The following is a 25,312-nucleotide window of genomic DNA, read 5'->3' as shown; positions in this document are numbered from 1 at the left end:
CCTTGCTCTCTGTCCCTTCTTTGTTACCAGTAGGGTTAACTTACTCAAAACCCTCCTTGTCCTTGTCCCTCTGTTACCCCTGTATTGTTCATCCTCCCCCTGTTCAAGCCGGCTCATCCTTTTGGACTGTCGTTACTATCAACACTATCTCTTGTTTGTGGAGGTGCCTGCTATTTCATTTACTCATTATTTACTGAATGAGAAGACCAGTTGTCATTTTTCTTTGCTGTTGTCCTGTTTTTACTTTTACCCATCACCCCTCCCCCAAATTATCGTGAGGACCACAGTCCTTATTGTCATGAGCTAAGCCATATTGAGCATCTACTCCCTATTTGCTAAACATCTGAAGACTTGAATTTTGTTAAAACAAAATGGAGCCTTTGGTTTCTTTTGAGAAGGGGTGCACAACGAACAAGCCACTTCCACCGATTAATTTAATTCAACCAATTTTGTCTAAATAGTACCTCTCCCCAGAGGGAAATGATTAGATTCTATGTGCCGAAAGAAGGAATTGTGAAAAGCACTAACCACAAAAAATAGGATTTTGTAAGTCATGTCATCAGCCTATCTATTTTACACTCCAGGAAATGCCGTAATCTTGATATTTCTTTCTTAGTTCAAAACCAGTCCAACCTGAAATCCATATGAAAAATATCAAAACTCTTCCATCAACTTTCACCTACTTCTTGCCTTTGTCACTCAACAGTTGCCCACTCTTCACCTGCAGAAGAAGCTCATCTTTTTTTACTTATACTAGGAAAGCATACAAAATCACACTGACAGGTTGCTGATAGAGCAATAATGCGTAGATTCGAGAGAAACTTGTATTCCCGGAAAAACGAAGGAAGCTCTCAGATGAGTGAGCTCTGTGTTGCAGGCCTTAGAGTTGGAGGACCGGGAGGCCCTGGACGTGGTCTGATGTGTTCTGAGGTCTGTACCTGGCCTCTCCCAGGTGTTAGCGCAGCAAGCCCTGCTCTCCCCAGTGACACCCAGAGCGGACCTCGCCACTGCCTTGTTGGGGTGCAGAGGCTTTATCTGTCCTCAGAGACATTCTGACGCCACACTTGGCCAGGGTATGTGAATGGGGAGGTTTGGGTCTTGAGTAAATTGTGTAAGTTCCTGTCTTCTTTCCCTCAACTACATCAGTAATTAAGAGCATAGAAAGAGGGGCTCTTGGTACAAATGAACTTACTTACAAAACAGAAATAGAGTCACAGATGTAGAAAACAATCTTATGGTTACCAGGGGGAAAAGGGGGAGAGGGATAAATTGGGAGATTGGGATTGACATATACACACTACTATATATAAAATAGACAACTAATAAGGACCTACTGTATAGCACAGGGAACTCTGCTCAGTACTCTGTAATGACCTTATTGTCCTGGAAACCCTCCTCCCCATAGAGCAGCAGTTCTCAACAGGGAGTGATTCTAACTCCTAGGGGACATTTGTCAGTGTCTGGAGACCCGATTGATTATCACAACTGGAGAGAGCTATAAGCATCCAGTGGGTGGAGGCCAGGGATGCTGCTAAACATTCTACAATGTCCAGGGAAGCTTCCCAAGATAAAGAATTATCCAGCCTTAAATGTCAGTAGTGCTGAGGTTGAGAAATCCTGCTGTGGAGCATGTTCTTTACCCCATGTTCACTGTGGGCCCCTCACACGTGACATCTGCCTTTTCAACCCACATACATTCTATTTAAAAGTACGTATCTTCACTTTTAAATAAAGGTATCAGTGGAAAACCTCATTGGCAGGAGGGGTCCAAAAAACGGGTAAAGGGATGTACTGGCCAAAGAAGCCAGAGATCATCAGTATGAATTAACTCACTGAAGTTAATTTATGCTGCTTGCAGTGGTAGAAAGACACGTGCTGTTGAAAGAGGACATCTCTTTAAAAGAGAAGGCACAAACCCAAATATTTAGTGCCCCTGGGCAGGTGGTATGAGTGTGGCAGAAAGAAGAGGCACCTGGGCCACTGGACAGCACGTGTACCATCTGGGGCAAGCCACCTCCCTTGGCTCTGACCAACTGTCCCCATTTAGAATAACGGGTCCACCATTGCCAGGCCTATTGATTTTTCTCAAGAAAATCTGGAGATCTGAGCTTTTATTGAAATTCCCTGGTTATTAACTGTTAGAAGCAAATTTTAAAACTCATAAGCTTTGTGTCGTTGAACGTGGATCAAAGTCTCTTCTAATACATGGATCTGAATAGGCTGCCCACCTCCTCCGTTCGAAATCTCTCAGTGATTTAAAAAGTAAGTCCAAATTCCTTTGCAAAGTATTCGAGACCCTTTAAGATTCGGTCTCACCAAGCTGGCTACCTACTTCCCATCCGTTAGCTCCTCTCCACCCTCCTTTGAACACACCACGCATGCATATGCGGAGACCTCAGCCTGGCTTTTTCCCTCACTGCCATCGCAACTTTCTCTGCCTGTTGAACTGTGATATTCATTCTTCATGGCCCAGATCAAATGACAAAGGATCTTCCTGAATTCCCTCAAAAAAATCTGGTTTGGTGTTTTTTGTTATCATGATCTTTACAACTTACCCTGCATTCATCTAGTCATCTCCCCACCTCAAGGAAAATATAAGACTTGGAGGCTGGGAACCTACTTTATTTACTGTTCTCTCCCACATGTAAACTTAGGTTTCAGTATATTTCAATCACCTTCTCCTTAACCATCCACCAGTATGCACTGTTATTAATATGGCAGTTTCTGTATGTAACACGAAACTCTCTCTCTTTCATTTCTATGGCCAAATTCTCCCCCCCAAATTACAGTAACATTGAAATAAAGTTATTAACGGCAATAAGGGAATTGTGAAATTTTTTGCATCATCTAGGACCTTTTATCAAAAGAAAAAAAGTAAAACTTCAGAGATGAGTAATACTTATTAGACACTTGGAATAGCATTAAAATAACTACTTTTACATAGTTAAATATTTGCGTCTATACTTAGATATATAAATTACTATTCTTTGAACTTGAAGTGGATTTTGAACTGTACTTGCCACAATTATAATAATCATACAGTTTATTTGTTGAGCTATATAGACATTAACCAATTAATTCTTGATCAAATTGCCTAATAAGGAGACTCTCCTTGGGTACCCACTTTTCAGAGTACGCATAGGAGTGTGTGTTAATTATAGGCCTCTGTTTTTAACTTTGCATTATATTACCCAAGTGCTTACTTAATAATTTACCAACATCGAGGGGTAGGTGGACAAGAAGCTTGTATCCGACTTAACTTCTGTTTCAAGCCAGGAGGCAAGTGACATCTATAAATCCATCAAGTACTTGGCCTGAGTTCAAGGACAATTTATTTTCTTTAAGTGTTTGAGTGTGTGTTCAAGGGGATGTGTTGACTTTCGCAATTCAGGTCACATCATAATTAGCTAATTTTTGTTGAAAAAAACAGGAATGATAGATAAATGTGTCTGAGCCAAATTGAGTTTTATTATGATCCTGGTTCTGTGTAGAGGATATAGCTAATAATTAAGTTATCCCCATTCAGTTATGCTTTCAGAAGTTGCTGTCACCTGCTGCCTGTGTCATTTAAAAAACTACTATACTTATTAATTTTAACATGAAACAGATCCATTTGGAGAAAATCCATTATGAAGGAGACAGAGTTGTTTGTTCAGTAACATAGGTTCAGGCTCAAGGCTAAACATAAACGTGGTACAAATGGGAAGATATTGGACAAATGCGATTTATCTCATTATTCAGCAGCGAGGTATTCCAGATGCCTAATGAATGCATAAAAACAGATTGCATATAACATGCACACTGTGAGCCTCATTTGCAGAATTATTTTTGCCACCTCTATCACTGTCTGAAACCAATCCTGTTTGAATAGCAACAGTTCTTGAGCTTCTCAAGATTACAAGAAGCAGCTCCTTTAAAGAGAAAAAAGAAAACTCAGTGTCTTATCTGTGGAATTTACCTTTATGGAAGAATTCTTGGGAATCCATCAGTTTTATCTAAGTCCGATTGTGTTGTCCTCTGTTAAACCTCTATTGTCCCTTGAAATCGGCCCACATGAAAAGAAGACAGTGTTCTTCAAAGCTCTGGTGGACGAATGCAGAGACTGAGGTTTCTGGAACACTCAGTCTCTTTGCTGAGATATTGTTAGAACACAATAGATAATACTCACTGAGCTCACGGCGAGGACACTGCTTGCCCATAGCAGTTTGTAAGCAGTTGGTTGTGGCATTGAATTTAAAAGCCCCAGAGAGTGAAGCAAAAATGTGTAATGATGCTATTATTTGCCCTGGTTACAGGGTTCTAACTCGGGTGTTATTCGGGTACTGAGTGATTTAAATATCACTCTATGCTCTCCTATAATTTTCTGAGAATAAGCATTATTTTGTTTTTTTAATTAGTTTACTTATTTACTTATTTATTTATCTGGCTGTGTTGGGTCTTGATTGCTGCACATGGGCTTTCTCTAGTTGCAGCAAGCAGGGGCTACTCTTCGTTGCAGTGCACAGGCTTCTCATTGCGGTGGCTTCTCTTGTTGCGGAACACGGGCTCTAGGCGCACGGGCTTCAGTAGTTGTGGCTCGCTGGCTCTAGAGCGCAGGCTCAGTAGTTGTAGCGCATGGGCTTAGTTACTCCGGGGCATGCAGGATCTTCCTGGACCAGGGTTCAAACCTGTGTCCCATGCATTGGCAGGCTGATTCTTAACCACTGCGCCACCAGGGAAGTCCCAGCATTATTTTACTTAGAGAAAATAGTGTTTACTCTAGAATTCTCTCTGATTCCCATTCCCCCAAATATGTTTGAACAATACATCTGTTGAAAGTTCAACAAGTCGAAGATGACTTGCTCTCGTGGGCCCCCATCTTTCATGGTTAGAGGATTGTCCTAATGAGACCGAAAGATCAGATTTACGACAGCCTAGGAGACTTCAAACACAGGAAAACAATTTTTTGCAGCCCTCCATTGTACTCTTAACCCTAGCCAGCTCCCTCCTAAGTGGAAGTAAAAGTAACCAGATGAGAGAGTGTGGGTAATTCTCTGCAAGTTATCGTCCCTGCATGTTAAAAACCAGCTCCTAGTTGGAGGGCCAGATGTGTTACCATGTTAGGATAAAGTCAGCAACAGTAACAACACAAGCTGTCATTTATTGAATCTTTTCTATCTGCCAGGCCCTGGGCTCAGCAGTCAACATGCATGGTCACACTTCACTTGTAACAGCTCCCTAAGTAGGAACCATGGTTACTCTCCTTCTGCAGATGAGGGAAGCTGAGGATGAGGGAGGTCAAAGTGACTTGCACGAAGCCACATGGTGCTGTCAGCTGGGATTTGCGTTTAGGTGTCTAACCCCAGGGCCTCTCAACCGTGTCTCCACAGCCATGCTGTGTACCGATTGTAAGTGTGCACATTTCTCAGATGTCAGAGTCATTGTCTGGACATATAGTTCACAGGCTAAAGGAATGAAGTGTGTGGTGACAAGCAGGCTTAAGTTAGAAGGCCTGCGGAAGGCTGTACCTGAGAGGACAAAGTGAAGGCTGGATATACTTCAAGCCCACGGAGTACTGTGAGAGCATTTTACCCAATCCTGAGGGCCGTGATCACAGTTCAATAAATATATAGGCCACTGTTATCAATGTGTGTACTCGCCGTATTGAAGAATTTCCCGATGACAACTCAAGAGTGAACCACAGTGAATTAAAACCTATGTCCTCTGATAAGCAATGTCTGTGATGTCGCCACACAGGAAAAGCCACGGTTTGAACCTCTGGGAAGCCAGTTTCCTACATTTACTGAGAGTCCTGTATCCCCCAAGCACTGTACTATCATTTCGTTTTTAGGACACCATGAGATGAGGTGAGTGGTCAGATCCCCCGTAAATAAAATTTTTAAAAATTAGAAAAAAGTGAAGCCTCTTAATTTGTTAAATTTTCTTTTTGCTTTTCCACTGTTTGTACAATTTTCCCTAGGCTATGGGATATGGTAAAGAAGAAAAATATATATGAAAATATCAACTTAAAAAACTCTTCTTATGATGTGCTATTTATATTTACAAAGAATTTTTGTAAAGAAAAATCTTGAATATTGGTATAATTTGCATCTGCATCATTCTTTGAAAAACATGAATTAAGGTGTTTAAAAAAAAAAAAAAAAAGATCCCCATACTACAAGTGAAGAAACCGAAGCTGAAGGAAATTTTCCTAAGATCTATTTAGGTAAGTGGCAGAAGAGAAATCCTAAGTGCTCTTTAGCACTACAGTGGATGAAAATATACACAGGAGCTAAAATCTCATGAAGCTTCCCTAATCAAACTCACAAGGTAGACTTCATTTTGAAGTGAAGTGAGACACCTTCTAAATGAAAGCCTGTTTAATATCTTTTATCCATTAGAATAAATGTACACTTCAGCCACAATACAAGAAGTGGAATCCCACATGGAAAACCGCAGGCATATCCAGTTAGGCAGAGGAGCACAAAAGGCTGGGCAGTTGTCTGGCACACCTGGTATTTGCATAATCAGGATCTTGCACGTAGTAGGTATTCAGCAAGTATTTGTGGTTTGTTTCAGGAACAGGGATTTTTGTCTGAATATTTGAATACTCGCCTCATTTCGGATTTGCTTCGGTAGGCTGACTCTGTGCTCACTTTGGGAGAATTTCAACTTCTATGGACATAGTTTTGGATTGACATTTACTTTCCTTCTGTTTTTCTTGACCCTTTTTAAAAATGCATTGGTATTTTACGATTTGGAATCTATGGAAGGGGGTCCAAAACCTTGGGAGCCATCTTGTGGTTAAAGCATCTTCCTTAAGTTTTCCTGCATCTACAGCACTGGGTGAAATTCTTGTGTTCATTTCAAAGTTAAAGAGTTTAAATTTTTCTGTATTACTTTTTTATCACAATTGCAATTATGTCTCAATTATTTATAAATATTTGCATTTTCTAATATTAAAAAAGTACAAATTAAAATCCTGTGTATGGAAGCACTTGTATTTTAAAACATTAAATGTTTTAAAACATGTGTGAAGATGTATGTATAAAGGCATGTACATATTTAAAACTTCGATTATCTCTAGGAGTGAAGACTGTGAAAACATATTTTTTATACTTTTGTTTATTTTCTAAATTCTGTCCAATAAGCCTGTGTAACTTTTAAACAGAAAGAATATTTAGCCTAAAATTACAGTTAAATATTAGCAGCTGCTGCTAAGGGCAAATCAACAAATTGTCCAGGCAGCCACATTAGAGGGAGGATAACTACTTGAATCTAGTTATTAAGCACAAATATTAAAAAAAGGAATGGCAGCTCAGTTCCTGTGTTAACAAAATATAAAGGGTGTGGCTGGGGCAAGTTGACCCTGGTTGGGTCACATGATTTTTTATTGTTTCAGAAAGCACTCTTGGAAACAAAAAGAAAAGCAAAAGAAGAGAAAAGAAAAAAAAAAATTTAAGCACTCTTGTTACTTGGTGTTTTTTAAGTGACATACATCGTAACATATAGCCAGAGTGCATTTCGTGGCTGTATAATCATTTTCAACCTAAATCTCCTTAAGAAGTGAGTCAAATTCTCTAGAGAGATTTAAAATTAATACAGTCTCACAGGAAACATAATAAAGACTTGCTCTGATAAACTTATTGCTTTGCCAGATATGAATGACACATGATTGGTTGGCGGGGTCCGAAATGAACTCAGACCACACATTCAGGTCATTCACAGACATCTTGTTATAACTTAACCCCTTAAGAAAAATCAACTATAGTAACTTTTGACTATCTGTAACAAAATAAAAAAGACAGTAGCCAGAATTTATCAAGTCTATATATTTGGCTTGGAATATTTGGGGGGGAATCATAAAATTTGTCTTGCTAAAGTAATAGCGAATCAATTTGCTGTTCCTTAAAACATATCTACTTGAAGGCATTGAGAAGGATCTGAGAAACTTTCTCAAAATTAATGTGCTTTCGATAATTATCAAGCCCTAAAGCCAATAACAGAAAGGTGAGTGTCGTACTCTCTGCACACACTTTCTCTGGGTATCTTGAAGAACATGGTCTTACAGTCACTCTGTTTGCCTTCCTACGGTAGCAATACTTCACCTATGATAAATCTGTCCTCTTGCGACCTCTTTTATCAGGAACCATCTGAGGACTTAAGCAGTAAGCAAACAGGCCTTTGGGTTGCCAAAACAGAGTCCCAAATTTCAGGCACAACAGCTCATGTACTTGACTCAGAGGAAATCCCTGTAGACCCGATACATCCTATTTATAATTGGTCTTTATACAGGTCCTCTATATAAAGTTTGGGTGTCTGGCTGGGTTCCAAGCACATAGCAGATTCTAAGATGCAATGTTAGTTATAAGTAAGAGGGCCTCATGACATGTAGCATATGGCTACAGATGGAAGGAAAACAACTGGTAAAGGGGAAAAAACTGTAAAAGGGACAAGAGACTAGGGCATTGAGCTTTGGGGCAAAATGTCATATAAACCTTAGAAGGCCCTCAGAGTATTACAGCATATAAAATAATTCTGTGCTGTTTTGATAAGTTTCTATTTCGTACTGTTTTGATAAGTTTCTAATAAGTTTTAAAAATAAGTTTTGAAATACTACTTCATCATCAAGAAAGAGTAAATTATGTTCCAAATACTCTAAGAAGAAGAAAAATATATCATGATTTTAGAAATATTCCATAAAAAAGATTTACGATAACTACCCCCTTTGTTTTGATGTGCTTGCTTGGATAAAACTCCAGCTATGAGAAAATTTAGCTTTACTTAGTAAAGCTCTAATCAGCTGAGATTCATTGCCGTTTGCTCTGGTGATGCTCTAAAACACATAATGTTCACAAAAGTTTTCTGCAGGTAGGAGAATTTACTTCGTTGAATTCTTTGAGAGAACTATGTAGAAAATGACTACTTGTTTCCAATTTGCAAGATGTTTCTCTTGTAGCCCAAGGAAATATGCTCCCGATGAATGGTGGGCTTGACAGACTGGAGGATGGAGGACAGAATTTCGTGTGTTTATCCTCCCATCCCAGAGTTTTAACAGTTGACTCTGGTTATTTAAACTCAAGCAAGGCTGAGCTTGTACTTCATTACATAATAGTACAAAGTTAGTTACTTAGCCAAACACAGTCTTCACTACCCTGGCCCTTCCTGTCATGTAACCACGACCTCTGTGATTTTCGCTGCTTCCAAGTGAAGGCCAAACCACATCTTACACATTCTCTTCTAGGGCCAAAAAGCCCCACTCTCTAGTTCCCAGGTGGTTACCATAACGGTTGTGTGCAATTTAGATCTTACTTAATTAAGAAAGTGGGTTAATTTTAGATATGACTATAGAGGAACAATGCAAATTCTTCCATGGCAACTTGAACTTCAGCCTTCCCAGAATCAAAGAGTACTGACCAGAAAGAATACTTTTTTTGGTAGCAAAAAAATTATTCCTGCCAGCAAGGAGAAGGAGGAGGAGGAATTTCTTTAGATAAAAGGAGAAAAAGACATCCAGTGACAGTGGAAGTAAATCAGAGAGTCGTCGGAATTGGCTATTTAAAGGGTATTTATGGGGTACTTATTGCTGTTCAAGCATTTGGGGATGTTCATTTGGAGATGATACAGAAATATATGCTCCGATAAATCTGCTCCTTGTCGTTTATCGTTGAATTAGGGTGGACATACAAATGTTCCTGGGGGTAAGGTGGGAAGGCAACACGTTCGCAAAAGTAGGATAAGGAAGTTCACACTGGCTTCATGAATGGTGGTGGGAAACATCTGTTGTAATTTGCAAGGTTTCTTCATTTTACAAGACTTTCAGGAGGAAGTAAGGTTTGAATCAAACATAGCCTATGGTAGAACCCGAAATGATGGGTAGAGAGGGGAACCCATGAACTTCTAGGCGTAGAGGACCTCATTAGTGGCCAGTGGATTTGTGGATGCTGACTTGGCCCACAGCACTTTCTCCTACCCCACCTACTCAGAGTGTGGGGAGTAGTCAATGGCACTGTCTTCACCTACAGAGTAAATGGAACCAAGAAGATAGCCTGGATCCTCAGAGTAGGAAAAACACTTCCCTAAAATATTTAGAGGAGTAATACAGAACTTGTTTTCAGATAACTGCCTTAATTCTCTATTTTTTTTTTTAAATTTATTTTTGGCTGCGTTGGATCTTTGTTGCTGTGCACAGGCTTTCTCTAGTTGTGGCGAGCGGGGGCTACTCTTCGTTGCGGTGCGTGGGCTTCTCATTGCGGTGGCTTCTCTTATTGCGGAGCATGGGCTCTAGGCACGCAGGCTTCAGTAGTTGTGGGACAAGGGCTCAGTAGTTGTGGCTCGCGGGCTCTAGAACGCAGGCTCAGTAGTTGCGGCGCACGGGCTTACTTGCTCCGTGGCATGTGGGACCTTCCCGGACCCGGGCTCGAACCTGTGTCTCCTGCATTGGCGGGTGGCTTCTTAACCACTGTGCCAACAGGGAAGCCCCTAGTTCTCTATTTTTACATGATGTGCTCGTGAAATAAGAGGGGCATGGGAAGAGGTGAGGATCAATGGTATAAATTCAGAAGTTGTTACTTAGGCCAGATTTTTTTCCTCCCTGTTCCTATTCATGAAACTATCCATAGCACCTTCAGTTTTGAGGATAGATTTCATTTGGAGATGGTGAGGGAACAGAGAGCCTCCCACGCACAATTGGATGCATCTAAAGGAGAGAGAGCATGAAATAAAGATGAGAGACACCCAAGAGGTATCCCATTTTTTTTCCCCTAAACACTCACCTGAGGTGCCAGATGCTCTAAAAGCGTTCATTACAGATAATGCGAAACCCCTCTGTTGTCTGTGCTTCTTGGGCACATAGGTGGACCCCTCTTTCAAGTGGGGGAGATTTGTGTAACAGAAAGAAATAGCAGAAAATAGGTCAACAGAGTCAAGTGACCCACACAGATGGGTGCTTTGAGATGTGTAAGCTGTGGTTCCAGAGTCACTACCCAGATTCACTTAAAGTAAAGGCCGGAAGTGGAAAAATATTCTCTGGGCAGGTGGGAGAGGGGAATATGGAGAAGTGGGTTATCATTCTTCTTTCAAGCAACTACTACTTGAAACATTTTTTTAAAGTTTCCTTCAAGTCATTTTGCTCATCAGACGACAGTATTTCTCAGAAAAGAAGCAGAAGAAAATGTCAAGCAATGTGAGTGTTCTCCCAACCTTCCCTCTCTTCCCACCTGTGAACACAAAACAATTCCTTTGTCCTTTATTGGCCCCTTTCTGCTTAGATATCGCAAAGTCGTGCAATCACATCTTGTTTGAAACAGTAACCTAATACCAAACAATTTAAACACAGCCACTAATCCTTTTGAACAAGGCTGTGTTGGCAATTATGAAACAGGGCAGACGTTGGCAAGCGCTTTTGGAATAATTATAGGGTTCCTTGAGTAGTACAGTATAAATAATTGTGGGTTTAAAAGCAGTATTGTGAGCAGCAATTTTTACTAAAATTCATATTTGCCCCTTGAAACCAATATACGTCAAGAGTGCCTTGCTCCCACCCCCACGTCTCCACCTTGAGATCTCAAGGGCTTTGGAAGCTTTTGATTCCATTGCACTTTTAACTCAGCAAGGCAACTACAGGGCACATCTGGGCTGTAGTGAACAAGGGTAAGAGTGATGCATTTAATAAACGGGCATGAATGAAGTAATGAAACTCTTCCAGCTCTGGCCACCCGGCATGCTCCCAGGGTACTGGCATGCAGAAAGACCATTTTGGTACAGAGAGAAGCTAAGAAGTGCAGTGGTATCACTTTTGCCTGGCAAGTAGGGCACACCGAAGAAGATTATCGCCTCCTCTTTGGCTGATGATGGTGTGACTGCAAGGCACAGAGGACTGAGGCATGTCCACTGCGGAAACTCGTGGAGATAATAACAGCTCTAAAATAGCCACAGAGGCTTATTAAAATATCTGTTTTCCTCTCTGTGGAAATTCTCATTTTATCCTATGCCACAGGAAAGATGGGTAGGGATGTCAGGAAAGTAGGGGGTGGGGCTGGGATGGGGGTGGGAGAAAGCCAGGGTGATGGAGGGAGCTGGGTTTTTTTTTGCTTTTTTTTTTTTTTTACATCTTTATTGGAGTATAATTGCTCTACAATGGTGTGTTAGTTTCTGCTTTATAACAAAGTGAGTCAGTTATACATATACATGTGTCCCCATATCTCTTCCCTCTTGCGTCTCCCTCCCTCCCACCCTCCGTATCCCACCCCTCTAGGTGGTCACAAAGCACCGAGCTGATCTCCCTGTGCTATGCGGCTGCTTCCCACTAGCTATCTACCTTAACGTTTGGTAGCGTATATATGTCCATGCCACTTTCTCGCTTTGTCACAGCTTACCCTTCCCCCTCTCCATATCCTCAAGTCCATTCTCCAGTAGGTCTGTGTCTTTATTCCTTTATTCTTACCCCTAGGTTCTTCATGACATTTTTTTTTTCTTAAATTCCATATATATGTGTTAGCACACGGTATTTGTCTTTCTCTTTCTGACTTACTTTACTCTGTTTTTAAAGGGCTCTGCTCTTGGGGTGAATGCTGAATAGAGGCCTTTCTTTTTCCAAGTAGGTGACTGTACGTGGCATCTTCTTGTCTTTCTCTTGATCCTAGTGGCTTCTCTTACCCAGGCTGAGAACTCCCCTGAGATGTTCACATCCTGAATGTTTCTCACCAAGCTAGCTAGTGTCCTCAGATAATGTGGTTTTTGTTTCAGTTGCTGTTCCTGGTTTCTGCTCTCTAAAACCCTTTTAAACCATATTTTCCATGATTGTTCAGTGCTGGCTTTGGTATTTAAATAAGGCTTTCAATGGGTCATTAGCCCTGTAATTAATTCCAGCTATTTTTAAATGGTGCCTTGGTTATTAAAAGAGCTGCCATATTCTCAACAGCCTTGTCTTTCTTGAAGCATCCCTAAGCATTAGCTGATCTTTCCCTTTTTTTAGTGCCAAAAATATGGTAATTTTTTTTTTCTCCTTTCAAATATATTCTTCATGGGTAGGAAGAGTCAAACTTTTTGAAGGAGGACAGAAAATATTGAGCTGTTACACTTCTGCATGACAGCCTTGGGCTTTTATTTTTCTTTCAGATGATCTCAGCAGATAACCATCAAGGACTTCCTGTAGGCCAGGCCCTGCCTTATGTATTTTTCCCTTATGTTTTTAAAATCAAGATTGGTAAATCACAGGATTTGAATAGAAAGTGATTTTATGGAGAAGAAGTGGCTGGATCAAAATCACTTTAGCCAGTTAGTTACAGAGCTAGAGTTAGAACCCAGACCACCTGACCCTTAGCCCCTTCTTTCCGTTTCTTTGTGCTTTGTTATATAATACTAACATAGCTGTTGGTCTCTGTGACACTAGGAGAGGCTTACCAATTCTAATATTAGCACCAGTGAGCGTGGCCCCATACCCTTGGCAGACATCACAGTCAACCACAGCACAGTGCATCACAACCAACAACATCTCAGGGATCCACTAGAAATCCATCTGACTTGGAAAATGAGCTGAAACCCACTTGCCACCTTGACCTTATAGTAATCCCAGGATAAAGCAGTAATGCCTGGTTCAGAAAAGCAGATGGAGATTAACTTTGATTATTGAGTATTATCTGAGATCAGATAAAAATACCAATAGCTCATACAATAATAGTTAATGGGGCTACCATTGTGTGCCAGGCACTGAGCTAGTTGTTTAGATGTCTTCTTGCATTGAGCCTCCTAACAACCCTGTGAAATCGTTACTATTACCTCCATGGTACAAATTACCATAAAGTTAAATAACTTGCCCGTGATCACTGAGCTAAGAAGTGGCCAGCTCAGCTTTCGGACCCAGGTCTCTCTATCTCTAAAGCTACTCCTTGCCATCTGACAGCCCACACAGGGTATCCATGTGCTGACCACTTGTGGACCAGCCCTCGATGTCAGAAGAATATTCCTACATTTCTCATCCTGAGACTCCCCCTTGCCTCCACCCCCAGCCCCAGCCTTTTTTCTTTCAATCCTGTGAGGTTCTAGTAAATGTAGTTCCGAAAAGAATGCTTGCCCCAAGTGATTAAGTTTGTTTCATCTTTTATGATAAATTAGGGATCCTTTCATTTATTTTGGTTCTCGCCATGGTTTCCATTGCTAGAAGGAAATGCCTAGGACTGTCTAGGATAGCTTTAACAACCCTTTCATCCCCTCTAGGGTACCAGAGAGTACATGCTAGAAGCAGGTGATAGAATCTCTAATTTATTCATTTTTTGGAGCCCCTGCTGTGTGTCAGGCACTGAACTAGGCACTGGGGATATTGGATAAGGAAAAAAGACTCATCCCTGCTCTGTACCCCTTCCATTCTCAACGTGTGGAGACAGCTAATAATTATGTAGCATTCCAGGGAGTGATAAATGCTATGAAGAATGAATCCAAGTATTGTAATGGTAGATGACTTGGGGGTAGAAGGCTAGGAATGCCTCTGTTTTTTTATTTCCTGTGGACCCTAGCACAAATATTAAGGGAGACTTTAAAAGGCAAGTTAAGCTTCTGTATCTCTAGATGTGTCTGCAGTGCACAGTGGCCAGGGCTGAGACTGGGGGAAAATGTCCAGTGGACACAGTTTTATTTCGATATAATCTTCCTCTTTGGTACCACCATCATTTTTTCAATCTGCCGGGACCTTATCTCCCTGATAGCTCTCTCCACCCTCAGCTACCCGGCATTGTGTCTGTGATGCCAAAGCTCTTTGTGTCTCCCTACCCGCCACCACGGTGAACCATGAACTGTCCTGTGTTTTGTGTCATCAAGGTCAGGCCCCCTGCGGCTGCCAAGCCCTTGACTAGCCACCCTGATAAATTAACCTCTGCTCACTCCTCCCAAGTGAGTGATTTCTGTTGACACTGGTTCTGTTCTTTCATCTGTGAAATGGGGAGGTTGGGGTAAACCTAGTTGGAAAGATGGCAGGAGAGTGAGCACATGTGGGTGGAAATCTCTCTTGGGTTTCCCACCAACTTGGTAATCTCGGTACCTCTCCGAGCCCCAGTTGTCTTGGCTAAAAAGTCAGGCGTGTGATTGGGTGATCTCAGAGGTCTTTACCGCCTGGAATTCTGTAATCTGAAACGTTAGGTTTAGCTCTTTAGAACACACTAAACAAAACAAAAGCTATGATTCACAAGAGGCGAATCATACCTTTATTGTCTAACCCAGAGAAGGAGTTTCAGACAAGGAAGGGGGCCAGCAAGTATCATTGCAAGGGCAGTAGGAGAAATTATTTGAGGTTTTCTAACTTCCCTTCCTGAGAACAGTCAGTGTGGTGGAATCTTATTGAGATTGTTAATGAAATGAGAACCGAGATGACTCTTCATATACCCAAACTATGTTTAATATATTAAACCTTGGAAATAGCAGGTTTTAATTAAGTCTGCCACATCTGCTGACCAAGATGTGGGAACTGAGCAGAGGCCAGAATGAGCCAAAGCATCAAAATCACTTACTTGTGTAAGTGACCAGCTTCTCCTTCCTTGGTGTCTGTCATTGTACTCCACATTGAGATCAGAGTGGTAAAGCCCTTAGGCAGTATACGTTTCCTTTTGCCTAAAAGATATGAGATTATCAAGACAACAGGCAAGGACACTGAATCCCTCTTACCAGTAATTTCCAAATGCTGAAGATAAATGCATCGTGGATCTAGTCTACATGGGTATATCAATGTGTTGCGTATGCCTTGTATAGCTATAATTATCACTCAATTGATAGCACTTATGGAATCCTGAGACATCTCCTTGGAGAAATCTGAAAGATGAAAAGATGCAACGTAATTCATAGCTGTCTTGTCTTCTTCTAAAAGTGTTGGTTTAGTGTGTTAAAGAACAAGTGGTCCACACAGAGCATCTTCTGCTCAAACTAAATTAGCAGGAAGAACAGCAAAACCAGTGTGGTTCTGCAGAGTGCTCCTCTTGTTTTCTGTAAGTGTGGTAATGATTTCACACAACTGAAAACTTATTTCTGTAAGCCTGTGTTTGGTGTAATATTGAGGTGTTAATCCAGTCATTCATTGCTTGAACTGTTACTGTTTTAGAATTAAAGCAGCATTATTTAGATTCCTTCTTCATCTCTTTTGAGAGTCACCATTTACCTGATAATATATACCTCCATTTACATCTTTTGCTGACTGTCCTTGAGAAAAACAATGTCAAGAAAAAGATGAATTCTTTTCCAATGAAAGCTTATTATACACTGACAATAACTTTAATCTCCTTAATGTCCAAATGAAGAGGATTGGTAACTGATAACACTTCCATTGATGTTTTCCAGAAATGATTCTATAGCAAAAAAAAAAAAAAAAATTAATGCCTTTTTGGTGAGCACTAAAGGAAGAAACCATTGATACATAATTATAAATTCTTAGCCTTTAAACACTTTTTGAAATGAATATGTTGTGAATTTTGAAACTTTAAAATGCCCATCCAGATTTCAAGCCTTAGATGTTCCTTGCCTATACTTTTTACTAGGTCAAAAGCAGCTCACATATAAACAGTTATGTCCTTTGGTCATTTAGGTTTCAAATATCAGCTATATTTTGTTTTATAAAGTGATCTACGTTGTCCTTGTGAGTTCATTCATGGCTGGAAGAAAATCAGACACTTTGTATAAAGCAAAACTTGCAAAACCCTGGAGTCCTATTTCTGGCTGTTTCATAATACAAGTGATAAAATATAAATTTTTGTTTGGTTTGTAGATTAGAACATGGGAGATTAGAACATTTGTAGATTTGTTTGGTTTGTAGATTAGAACATTAGGACATGGGAGAGGATGGAGAGTGACACTGTAGTTTGAATTTATAATTTGAAAGAAAGCATAGAAAATAAGTGATATAAAAAGATTACCATAAAAGTATCACCATTTTGCCACCCACCCTGCCTCCAACACCCAGGCGATCTGTGAGAATTCACCTTGGCTGTTTAAAACTCATTGCAATTAAAAAGTGATATAAAAAATAGTATACTACCACTTTAGCCAGTATAACACATATGTGATATCCCGGGAAATTGCAAAACATCTTCTTATCCAAAGTTTGGTACCTCGCTCTTAGAGTTTTGCAACCAAGGAATATAGCAAATACTGTTTTACATTTCACCTATTCCCTGATGCTTTGCTTGTTTCTTAAATTAATTCATGGGCAATGCATGGCGGGAGGAAAATAAAGAAAGCAAAATACACTGATGATATGGTAGCAAATACCACTTCCTAACACTAGCAACCTAAGACAGTAGCTTTATTTGCTTCTCTCTGGTGCCCAGCTTGATTGCATAGAGCAAAAGAATAGATGGCAGCTGTTTTTTAATGTGCTGTTAATTCCCTCCCAACCCAATATGCTTAATTCCTCATTCTTCATACCTTTGGGATGAAGTATAATGTTTTGTTGCTTGTTTACAGTATAGTCAGGCAACAGACACCGTACATAAAAGGTGCTACATATCATTAAACATATCAGGAATGCCAGAGAGTTCTGCTTTCATCAATAAGGCTTTTCCACTGTTCATATCAAGAAGTTCAAGGGGAGCAGTGTAAAGCTACTCTGCTGTTGTAATATTTTTATCCACTACTTTTTTTTTTTTTTTGGCGGTACGCGGGCCTCTCACTGCTGTGGCCTCTCCCGTTGCGGAGCACAGGCTCTGGACGCGCAGGCTTAGCGGCCGCGGCTCATGGGCCCAGCCGCTCCGCGGCATGTGGGATCCCCCTGGACCGGGGCACGAACCCGTGTCCCCTGCATCGGCAGGGGGACTCTCAACCACTGCGCCACCAGGGAAGCCCCACTACATTATTTTTGAACCAACTCTCTGTACCTTTAAATGTAGTATTCATACTTCTTGCCTTTCAAAGTTTGAGGATTTCGTCATTCACTTGCGGTATTCCTCAGAAAGGAACACGTTCTCTTGTGGAAATTATTGGCTAACATTAGCAAATTCAGGCCACCTGTTCATTGAAGAGTGTTGTATTTATTGGAGTACCTAGAATGGATTGCCCAGAGGTTCTCTTTTGGAAAAGTGCCAGCACGGTGCCCGAAATACCAGAGAGTGGGAAAGTCGTGGTCTGGACGGGGAGTGACTGCTGCACTCATGAAAACAGTGTTTGCGCGTGGCTGACATTAATGACAACCCAGGGCTGTGCGCTCACCGAATGTTTTCATTTCAGAAGAGCATCAAAACCACCGAGTCCTTTCAAGTCATCTTCTTTTACTGCGAAACCAGAAACCATGCCGACGGCGACTTCCAGTAATAACCTGGGTCCCAGCTGCAGGCTGTATTGAACTGCGTGTCGTATAATTTTCTAATTTGTGTGTAGGTAGTTGTAGCAAACAACTTAGTTTATTTCAGAGCATGACATCAGAAAGCACATTTTAATGCAGCAGTGATGGGTCATGAAGTCAGAATTTCCACAGAATCTGCTCGAATTGAACAGTAACATAAGGAGGAGGAAACGGGAGACTCAGAGGTTCCTCTCAAAGTCATTTACATTATTAGGTAAGGAGGCTGATTTTAGTTTAACAAATGTACTAGAAGGTATGCTTCCACGGGAACATTGCCCTGTCAAAGCAGTCAACCGGAGAGGCTAAACCTCTGTACCTAAAACACTGTCACGGCCCCAAAACTAATACGTGATTTCTCTTCTGGAACTGCTTTCAACTCCTTTAGCAAAGTTTTAGTGTTCTCCATAGTGACCACTGTTCCTCTGAAAAAGTGAATTTGATTTTTGAAAACAACCAACAGTTACTGCGATGAATAAGGAGAAGAAACCAAGCCAGGCTGTTTTCCTTTAAAAAAAAAAAAATGACTCTAAAGTGACAAAGGTGTCTTTCTCCTCTCATCTCATTGGCACTGAGAGCAGTTGCCAAAGAAGGGACTCAGAGTAGTCCTGTGGCAATGACAACATCACTACTTTGAAGATCAGTGCTTATTCTGGGGTAGAGGCTGGTGCCAGTGATTTTGCTGGAAGAAAATACTGGCCACTAATTTTCTTCCTCCAGAATATTAATATGGTAGATAATGGCCACAGCAGAAACAAAGGATGGTCAAAGGCCATCCTCTGCCACAGCACAGGAGCACCTCCACACATCCAGTATGTGTCCAGGATCCAGACGACCTTACCCTGATCGTACATGTTTTCGGTTGTGTCAGAATTACTATTCCCCTGACTAACAAAATTGTACAGCAAGTGTCAAGGGTGGGGAGTCGAATGGAGGAAAAACAAAAGGGAAACTCCTGCCCAGGAGGACCATGGAATGGTGACTTTCATGGTCATAATCTGATGGTGGTCACAGGAGAATTCTGACTGCAGCCACCAGTTGAGAAATCACTAAGATGAAGCAGGGTTTGGTTGTGGGGCAGCTTGATGCTTTTACTGCAGTCAACACAGAGTTCCATGGTTCCGGGCTGGGTGAACCTCACCTACTCGGCAGGGTTCAAGACAAGGGCACCCTGGGGAATTCGATGGAAACGTGAGTTGTGGCATTGAAGTTTTCTCCATGAGAAGTCCTTTGGAACTACCCATGTTTTATCCTGTTTTGCAGTTTGATGTGTTTGGGTGTATAAAAATGGGCTTTCTTAAAGTTTCCTTTCTTTTAATGTCTGTGAAATGCTGCTGGATGATATGCAGAACTGCTACCTATCTTCTTGTCCCTATGCCTTTCTCGCAGGGGTTGTTTTGACTTGTTGCAGATGGAGGAAAACAACCACACGGGAGTGAAGGGAACGGCAGCAGAGTCCTGGAGGAAGCATTCTTACATCTGCCCCTCATGATCTCAAACCCCTTGGCTCACTAGGCCCACTGCTAAAGTCTTTGTGGCTAATCTCCCCCAGTTTAGCAATTACTCTCTCCATAGGCTGACCAAACATTAATTCAAATAACAAATAATACGAATTTAAATTCCTAGATTATTAAAATACGTCATTCGTTTAGGAACTAAAACCGTCGGGGTTTTTAGCTTTCTCCTATATCATCCTTTCTTCCTCCCCGTCTCGCGATTGTAGTTGAATAGAACGTGGGCCTGATAAAGTCAGCAGGGATGGAGAAACCACACAGCTGTTTATGAGGTTAGACGAGGAGTGAAGAAACGTGGTATCCGGTGGGGTGAAGGCTCCCCAGCCCTTTGACCCCTTGACGTACGTTAGACTAAAGGCAGCCTGATCACCACTTTCAAATTTTGGTTTTCTCCGTTTTAATCTCTTCCTGAAAGCCCCTTTAAGGAAAGCCCCTGGAATGACGCAATATAAAAGTCACACAGACCTTTTTTTTTTTTTTTTAAACATCTTTATTGGAGTATAATTGCTTTACAATGGTGTGTTAGTTTCTGCTTTATAACAAAGTGAATCAGTTATACATATACATATGTTCCCATATCTCTTCCCTCTTGCGTCTCCCTCCCTCCCACCCTCCCTATCCCACCCCTCTACGTGGTCACAAAGCACCGAGCTGATCTCCCTGTGCTATGTGGCTGCTTCCCACTAGCTATCTATTTTACGTTTGGTAGTGTATATACCAAAGAGTATATATATATATAGAGTCCATGCCACTCTCTCACTTTGTCCCAGCTTACCCTTCCCCCTCCCCGTATCCTCAAGTCCATTCTCTAGTAAGTCTGTGTCTTTATTCCCATCTTGCCCTTAGGTTCTTCATGACCTTTTTTTTTTTTTTTTTTTTCAGGTTCCATATATATGTGTTAGCATATGGTATTTGTTTTTCTCTTTCTGACTTACTTCACTCTGTATGACAGACCCTAGGTCCATCCACCTCACTACAAATAACTCAATTTTGTTTCTTTTTATGGCTGAGTAATATTCCACTGTATATATGTGCCACATCTTCTTTATCCATTCATCTGTTGATGGACACTTAGGTTGCTTCCATGTCCTCCTGACTATTGTAAATAGAGCTGCAATGAACATTTTGGTACATGACTCTTTTTGAATTATGGTTTTCTCAGGGTATATGCCCAGTAGTGGGATTGCTGGGTCGTATGGTAGTTCTATTTTTAGTTTTTTAAGGAGCCTCCATACTGTTCTCCATAGTGGCTGTATCAATTTACATTCCCACCAACAGTGCAAGAGGGTTCCCTTTTCACCACACCCTCTCCAGCATTTATTGTTTGTAGATTTTTTGATGATGGCCATTCTGGCAAGTGTGAGAGGATATCTCATTGTAGTTTTGATTTGCATTTCTGTAAAGATTAACGATGTTGAGCATTCTTTCATGTGTTTGTTGGCAATCTGTATATCTTCTTTGGAGAAATGTCTATTTAGGTCTTCTGCCTATTTTTGGATTGGGTTGTTTGTTTTTTTGATATTGAGCTGCATGAGCTGCTTATAAATTTTGGAGATTAATCCTTTGTCAGTTGCTTCATTTGCAAATATTTTCTCCCATTCTGAGGGTTGTCTTTTCATCTTGTTATGGTTTCCTTTGCTGTGCAAAAGCTTTTAAATTTCATTAGGTCCCATTTGTTTTTGTTTTTATCTCCATTTCTCTAGGTGGGTCAAAAAGGATCTTGCTGTGATTTATGTCATAGACCGTTTTTGCCTATGTTTTCCTCTAAGAGTTTGATAGTGTCTGGCCTTACATTTAGGTCTTTAATCCATTTTGAGTTTATTTTTGTGTATGGTGTTAGGGAGTGTTCTAATTTCATTCTTTTACATGTAGCTGTCTTACATGTAGCACCACTTATTGAGGAGCCTGTCTTTTCTCCACTGTATATTCTTGCCTCCTGTATCAAACATAAGATGACCATATGTGCATGGGTTTATCTCTGGGCTTTCTGTCCTGTTCCATTGATCTATATTTCTGTTTTTGTGCCAGTACCGTACTGTCTTAATTACTGTAGCTTTGTAGTATAGACACAGACCTTTTTAAATCATTGTACTCTCTATCCTGAGAACTCCCTACCTTACTGATGCAATTATGTCTTTGCAAAGTGCCCTGAACTTTGGTATAGGTTCTCAAAGAATATTTGTAAAATTATGCCCGAAGAAAACATTCTTTGAAATGAATTAGTAATGTCCAAAAGTCAAGAAAGAAAGGAAGGAAGTGAAGAAAGGGAAATAATAAATTCACTTTAAAATGAACTGTACTGTCTAATTGGGCAATGAAGTGTATCTCTTGAGCACCATTTAGCTCGACAGACCAGAAGAGGGGAAGGGATTTCTCTTTCATAGATGAAGTAATTCACTCTCAAGAAACATTTTGAAATGGACTGATATTTCTCTGGTAGAGTTACCTGCTTTGGTAAATTTTATGGTAAAGTAATCAGTTCATCTTGTCTAACTGACAACTCAAAAAGCTGATTCCAAGAACAGGAGATTGGCTTCAATAGAAATACTATTTGTTTATTTTAGAGGATGGGGATGGGTAAGGACCCGGTCAAGCTTACTCTCCTGACTTATTTTAAAGGATGTTTTAAATGAATAATAATTCCTCATAAGTCATCCTTCTGATTATTGGTGGGTGTGTTTGAGGTGTGACTGATTTTTTAAACAAACCTACCAAGGTTATGCACCTAAAAAAATCCTGTTCCATTCAGAATTTCAATTTGAAAGTCTGTACACTTATTCAACTTATTTTTTTCTAAGCCTTAATTTTTTTTTGAGCTCCATTTTTTGGAATTGCTTTCATTGACTGGTTTGGTTTCCCTTTAAATAACAGGAAACGCAAGATCAGGGCAGGTCATGGTGAGTAGTTAGGTTGATTTTCCTGGAGCACTGGAATGACTCCACTCACCCCTCTGGGCATTGGTTCCTCAACATCTCACAGGGAAGGCTCTTGTCTGATGAGTACATTTTGGTGTTACCACCAGACCTTGCTTCAGAATTTACTTCTCTATGTCCTAATGGTCCCTGACATGGCCTTGGACTTGATCCTTGACATTTAATGCCTTAGACAGTTATAGCTGGGAACCATGTAGCTTGAGGGCCCAAAATGCTTCATTGGTGGCGATGGTTTTGTTTTGAAAAACACATATCAATGGGAAATAGATTTGCATTACTGACGCTACCTGCCAAGGGCTTTGCCTCTGTGGATTTAAAGCAAAACGTACTTATTGTGGGCTTTGACAAATAAAAAGCACCAAGCCCCTGCACAACCAAATAAATAAATAAATATGTAAAAAAGCCCCACCTGATTCGGTCCCAGAACTGTCAATTGAAATTGTTTACCTTGAAAGGAAAACCAAATACTTTATTTTACATTCACACCATGTTAGCATTGTGCTGCCCTGTCTCTTCTGTCAATATATGGCAGGGTGTGGTATTGAAAGGAATTCTCTTTGACAGTAATAAACACTATTTTTTTTTTTTAGTAAGGCCAAAAAAAGGAGGGGACAGGTGTGTAGAAACAGAGTGTTCTAGCTCCAATGGGTATTATGCTGGAGCTTTCACTCTGGACCTTGACGAGAACATTTCAGTGTGTTCCCTTGTCTAAACCAAAATGCAATTAAAATGGACAGAGTGGTTGCCAGATGGGCTTCTCTATCACAGTCTATGACTACTTTTCCTGACTAGTGACCCCTGGTGGGTTTCGCCATTGAAGAGATCCCAACTGTTGGGGAAATGACTGTTCAACTCACTCACAATCATCATATCACCGTGTAACATAGCAGGACCGGATCTGACAGTTTATCTGGTGAAACACTACACCGAGGGGCAGGGAGTAGCTACAGTATTCCCTAAGAGGGAAGCTGAGCCCTGGAGAAAGAAGGTCACAAAGTTTCACACATGTCTGGTAAATTTCACTTGCTAGCAGGTAGTTTTAGAAGCTTCAGAACCCTGCAGCTGAGTCCCTTCCCTACTTCACCACACAGCTTTTAGAAGCCTGGCTCCCACTTCCTAGGCTTACCACCTCTTCAAGATGCCAGCCTTGCTGTGGGCTTTACTTAGAAAGTGGGGAGCTGCTTAATACCCAGTGGTTTCTTTCCGTCATGCTTTGTACCTGCTTAGTGTTACTTCTCATATTAGGCCTCTGCATTAGAAACAAAGCCGCTGGGACTTCCCTGGTGGTGCACTGGTTAAGAATCCACCTGCCAATGCAGGGGACACAGGTTCAAGCCCTGGTCCGGGAAGATCCTCCATGCCGCGGAGCAGCTAAGCCCGTGCGCCAAAACTACTGAGCCTGCGCTCTAGAGCCCGCGAGCCACAACTACTGAGCCTTTGTGCCTTGAGCCTGTGCTCCGCAACAAGAGAAGCCTCCACAGTGAGAAGCCTGCGCACCGCAACTAAAAGTAGCCCCCGCTGCTAGAGAAAACCCGCGCACAGCAATGAAGCCCCAACACAGCCAAAAATAAAATAAATTTTAAAAAATAAACTACTTTTAAAAAATTTAAAAAAGAAAGCCACTGAACTCCATGTCTTTATCTGAAAGGAATATAATGACCTATCCCTCATCAACCTTCTTGCTCATTCCCACAACTCCAGTAGCAGCTCTTGCCAAATACTACTGTCCTTGAAAGATAGGTGGTGTTGGTGATGATGATGATACCTAATATTTATTGACCCCTTACTATGTGCTATGCACTGATTCTATAAGCACTTGGTTACCCTATAATAAGGACATAGGGGTTATTTTAAAGGCTAGGAAAATAAGGCACAGAGATTAAGAAAGCTGTCCAAGTTCACATAGCTAGTAAGTGACAGGGCAGGGATTCAACCGCAGCCTCCAGCGCTTGCAAAGTGAGCCTCTCCACTTTACTTCAAGGTTGTACTTTTCTTTCTTCTTTAAAAAAAGTGTCCACTATCATCCTTAATTCACATACAGTGAAGCTAATGTAACAAGATGACGTGGGCCAGTGGGTTCTGTGTACCCTCTTGTCATCCCTGGTGCCTAGTCGTGCAGGTTACCAGCAAGTGGTGGTAGGACTTACAGCTGGAGAGACCTGTGTGTATGGAACGTGTGTGTGTGTGTGTGTGTGGTGATTTAAGATGGTAGCAGCCATTGGCATTAAAAAGGACCTGCTATTCTGAGCTCTGGCTGTGACAGTAAGATGTGCCTGTAGCAGCTGTTAGCAATCAGAGTGTGTTTCCATCTGATGTGAAATGTGCTGCCATCACTTGTGAAGTGGATTTCAAAACGTCGCCGTCCTGAAGTACCAAAGTGTGTGAATGGTGCACTTTTACTGCAAATTAGAAAGATTCACTTATGCCAGTGATAGTGTCACACTCACTCAAGCTCTCTTTAAGTGACAAAGACGTACATTGCCAAGTGCTGGCTAGCTGATAGGCGTATGTGCAGGACAGTCATAAAATGTCATCTGAAATGTTTGTCTGCAGGCAAAAGGAGCTTCTCGGAT

General features: G+C 41.1%; 1 protein-coding gene across 5 annotated transcripts in view; it reads left to right on the top strand.

The window, feature by feature from the left end:
• Nucleotides 1-25,312, top strand: part of RORA (RAR related orphan receptor A) — a 733,771-nt gene that overhangs the window by 653,904 nt on the left and 54,555 nt on the right. The window contains exon 1 of one of the 5 annotated variants that reach the window (XM_027123198.1): nt 17,801-18,509. The exons of the other annotated variants lie outside the window; for them this stretch is intronic. Coding sequence (XP_026978999.1) covers nt 18,407-18,509 — 103 coding nt within the window. The 5' untranslated portion in view covers nt 17,801-18,406. Of the gene's footprint in view, nt 1-17,800; nt 18,510-25,312 lie in introns of those variants that run through there. 5 annotated transcript variants of the gene reach the window in all.

The sequence above is a fragment of the Aethalodelphis obliquidens genome, unplaced genomic scaffold (genome assembly GCF_003676395.1).
Source record: "Aethalodelphis obliquidens isolate GAN/ISIS:26980383/991018 unplaced genomic scaffold, ASM367639v1 scaffold26, whole genome shotgun sequence".
Lineage (NCBI taxonomy): Eukaryota > Metazoa > Chordata > Mammalia > Artiodactyla > Delphinidae > Aethalodelphis > Aethalodelphis obliquidens.
Note: the sequence above shows the minus strand (reverse complement) of the source record. Positions and strands in the feature narration are given on the sequence as shown.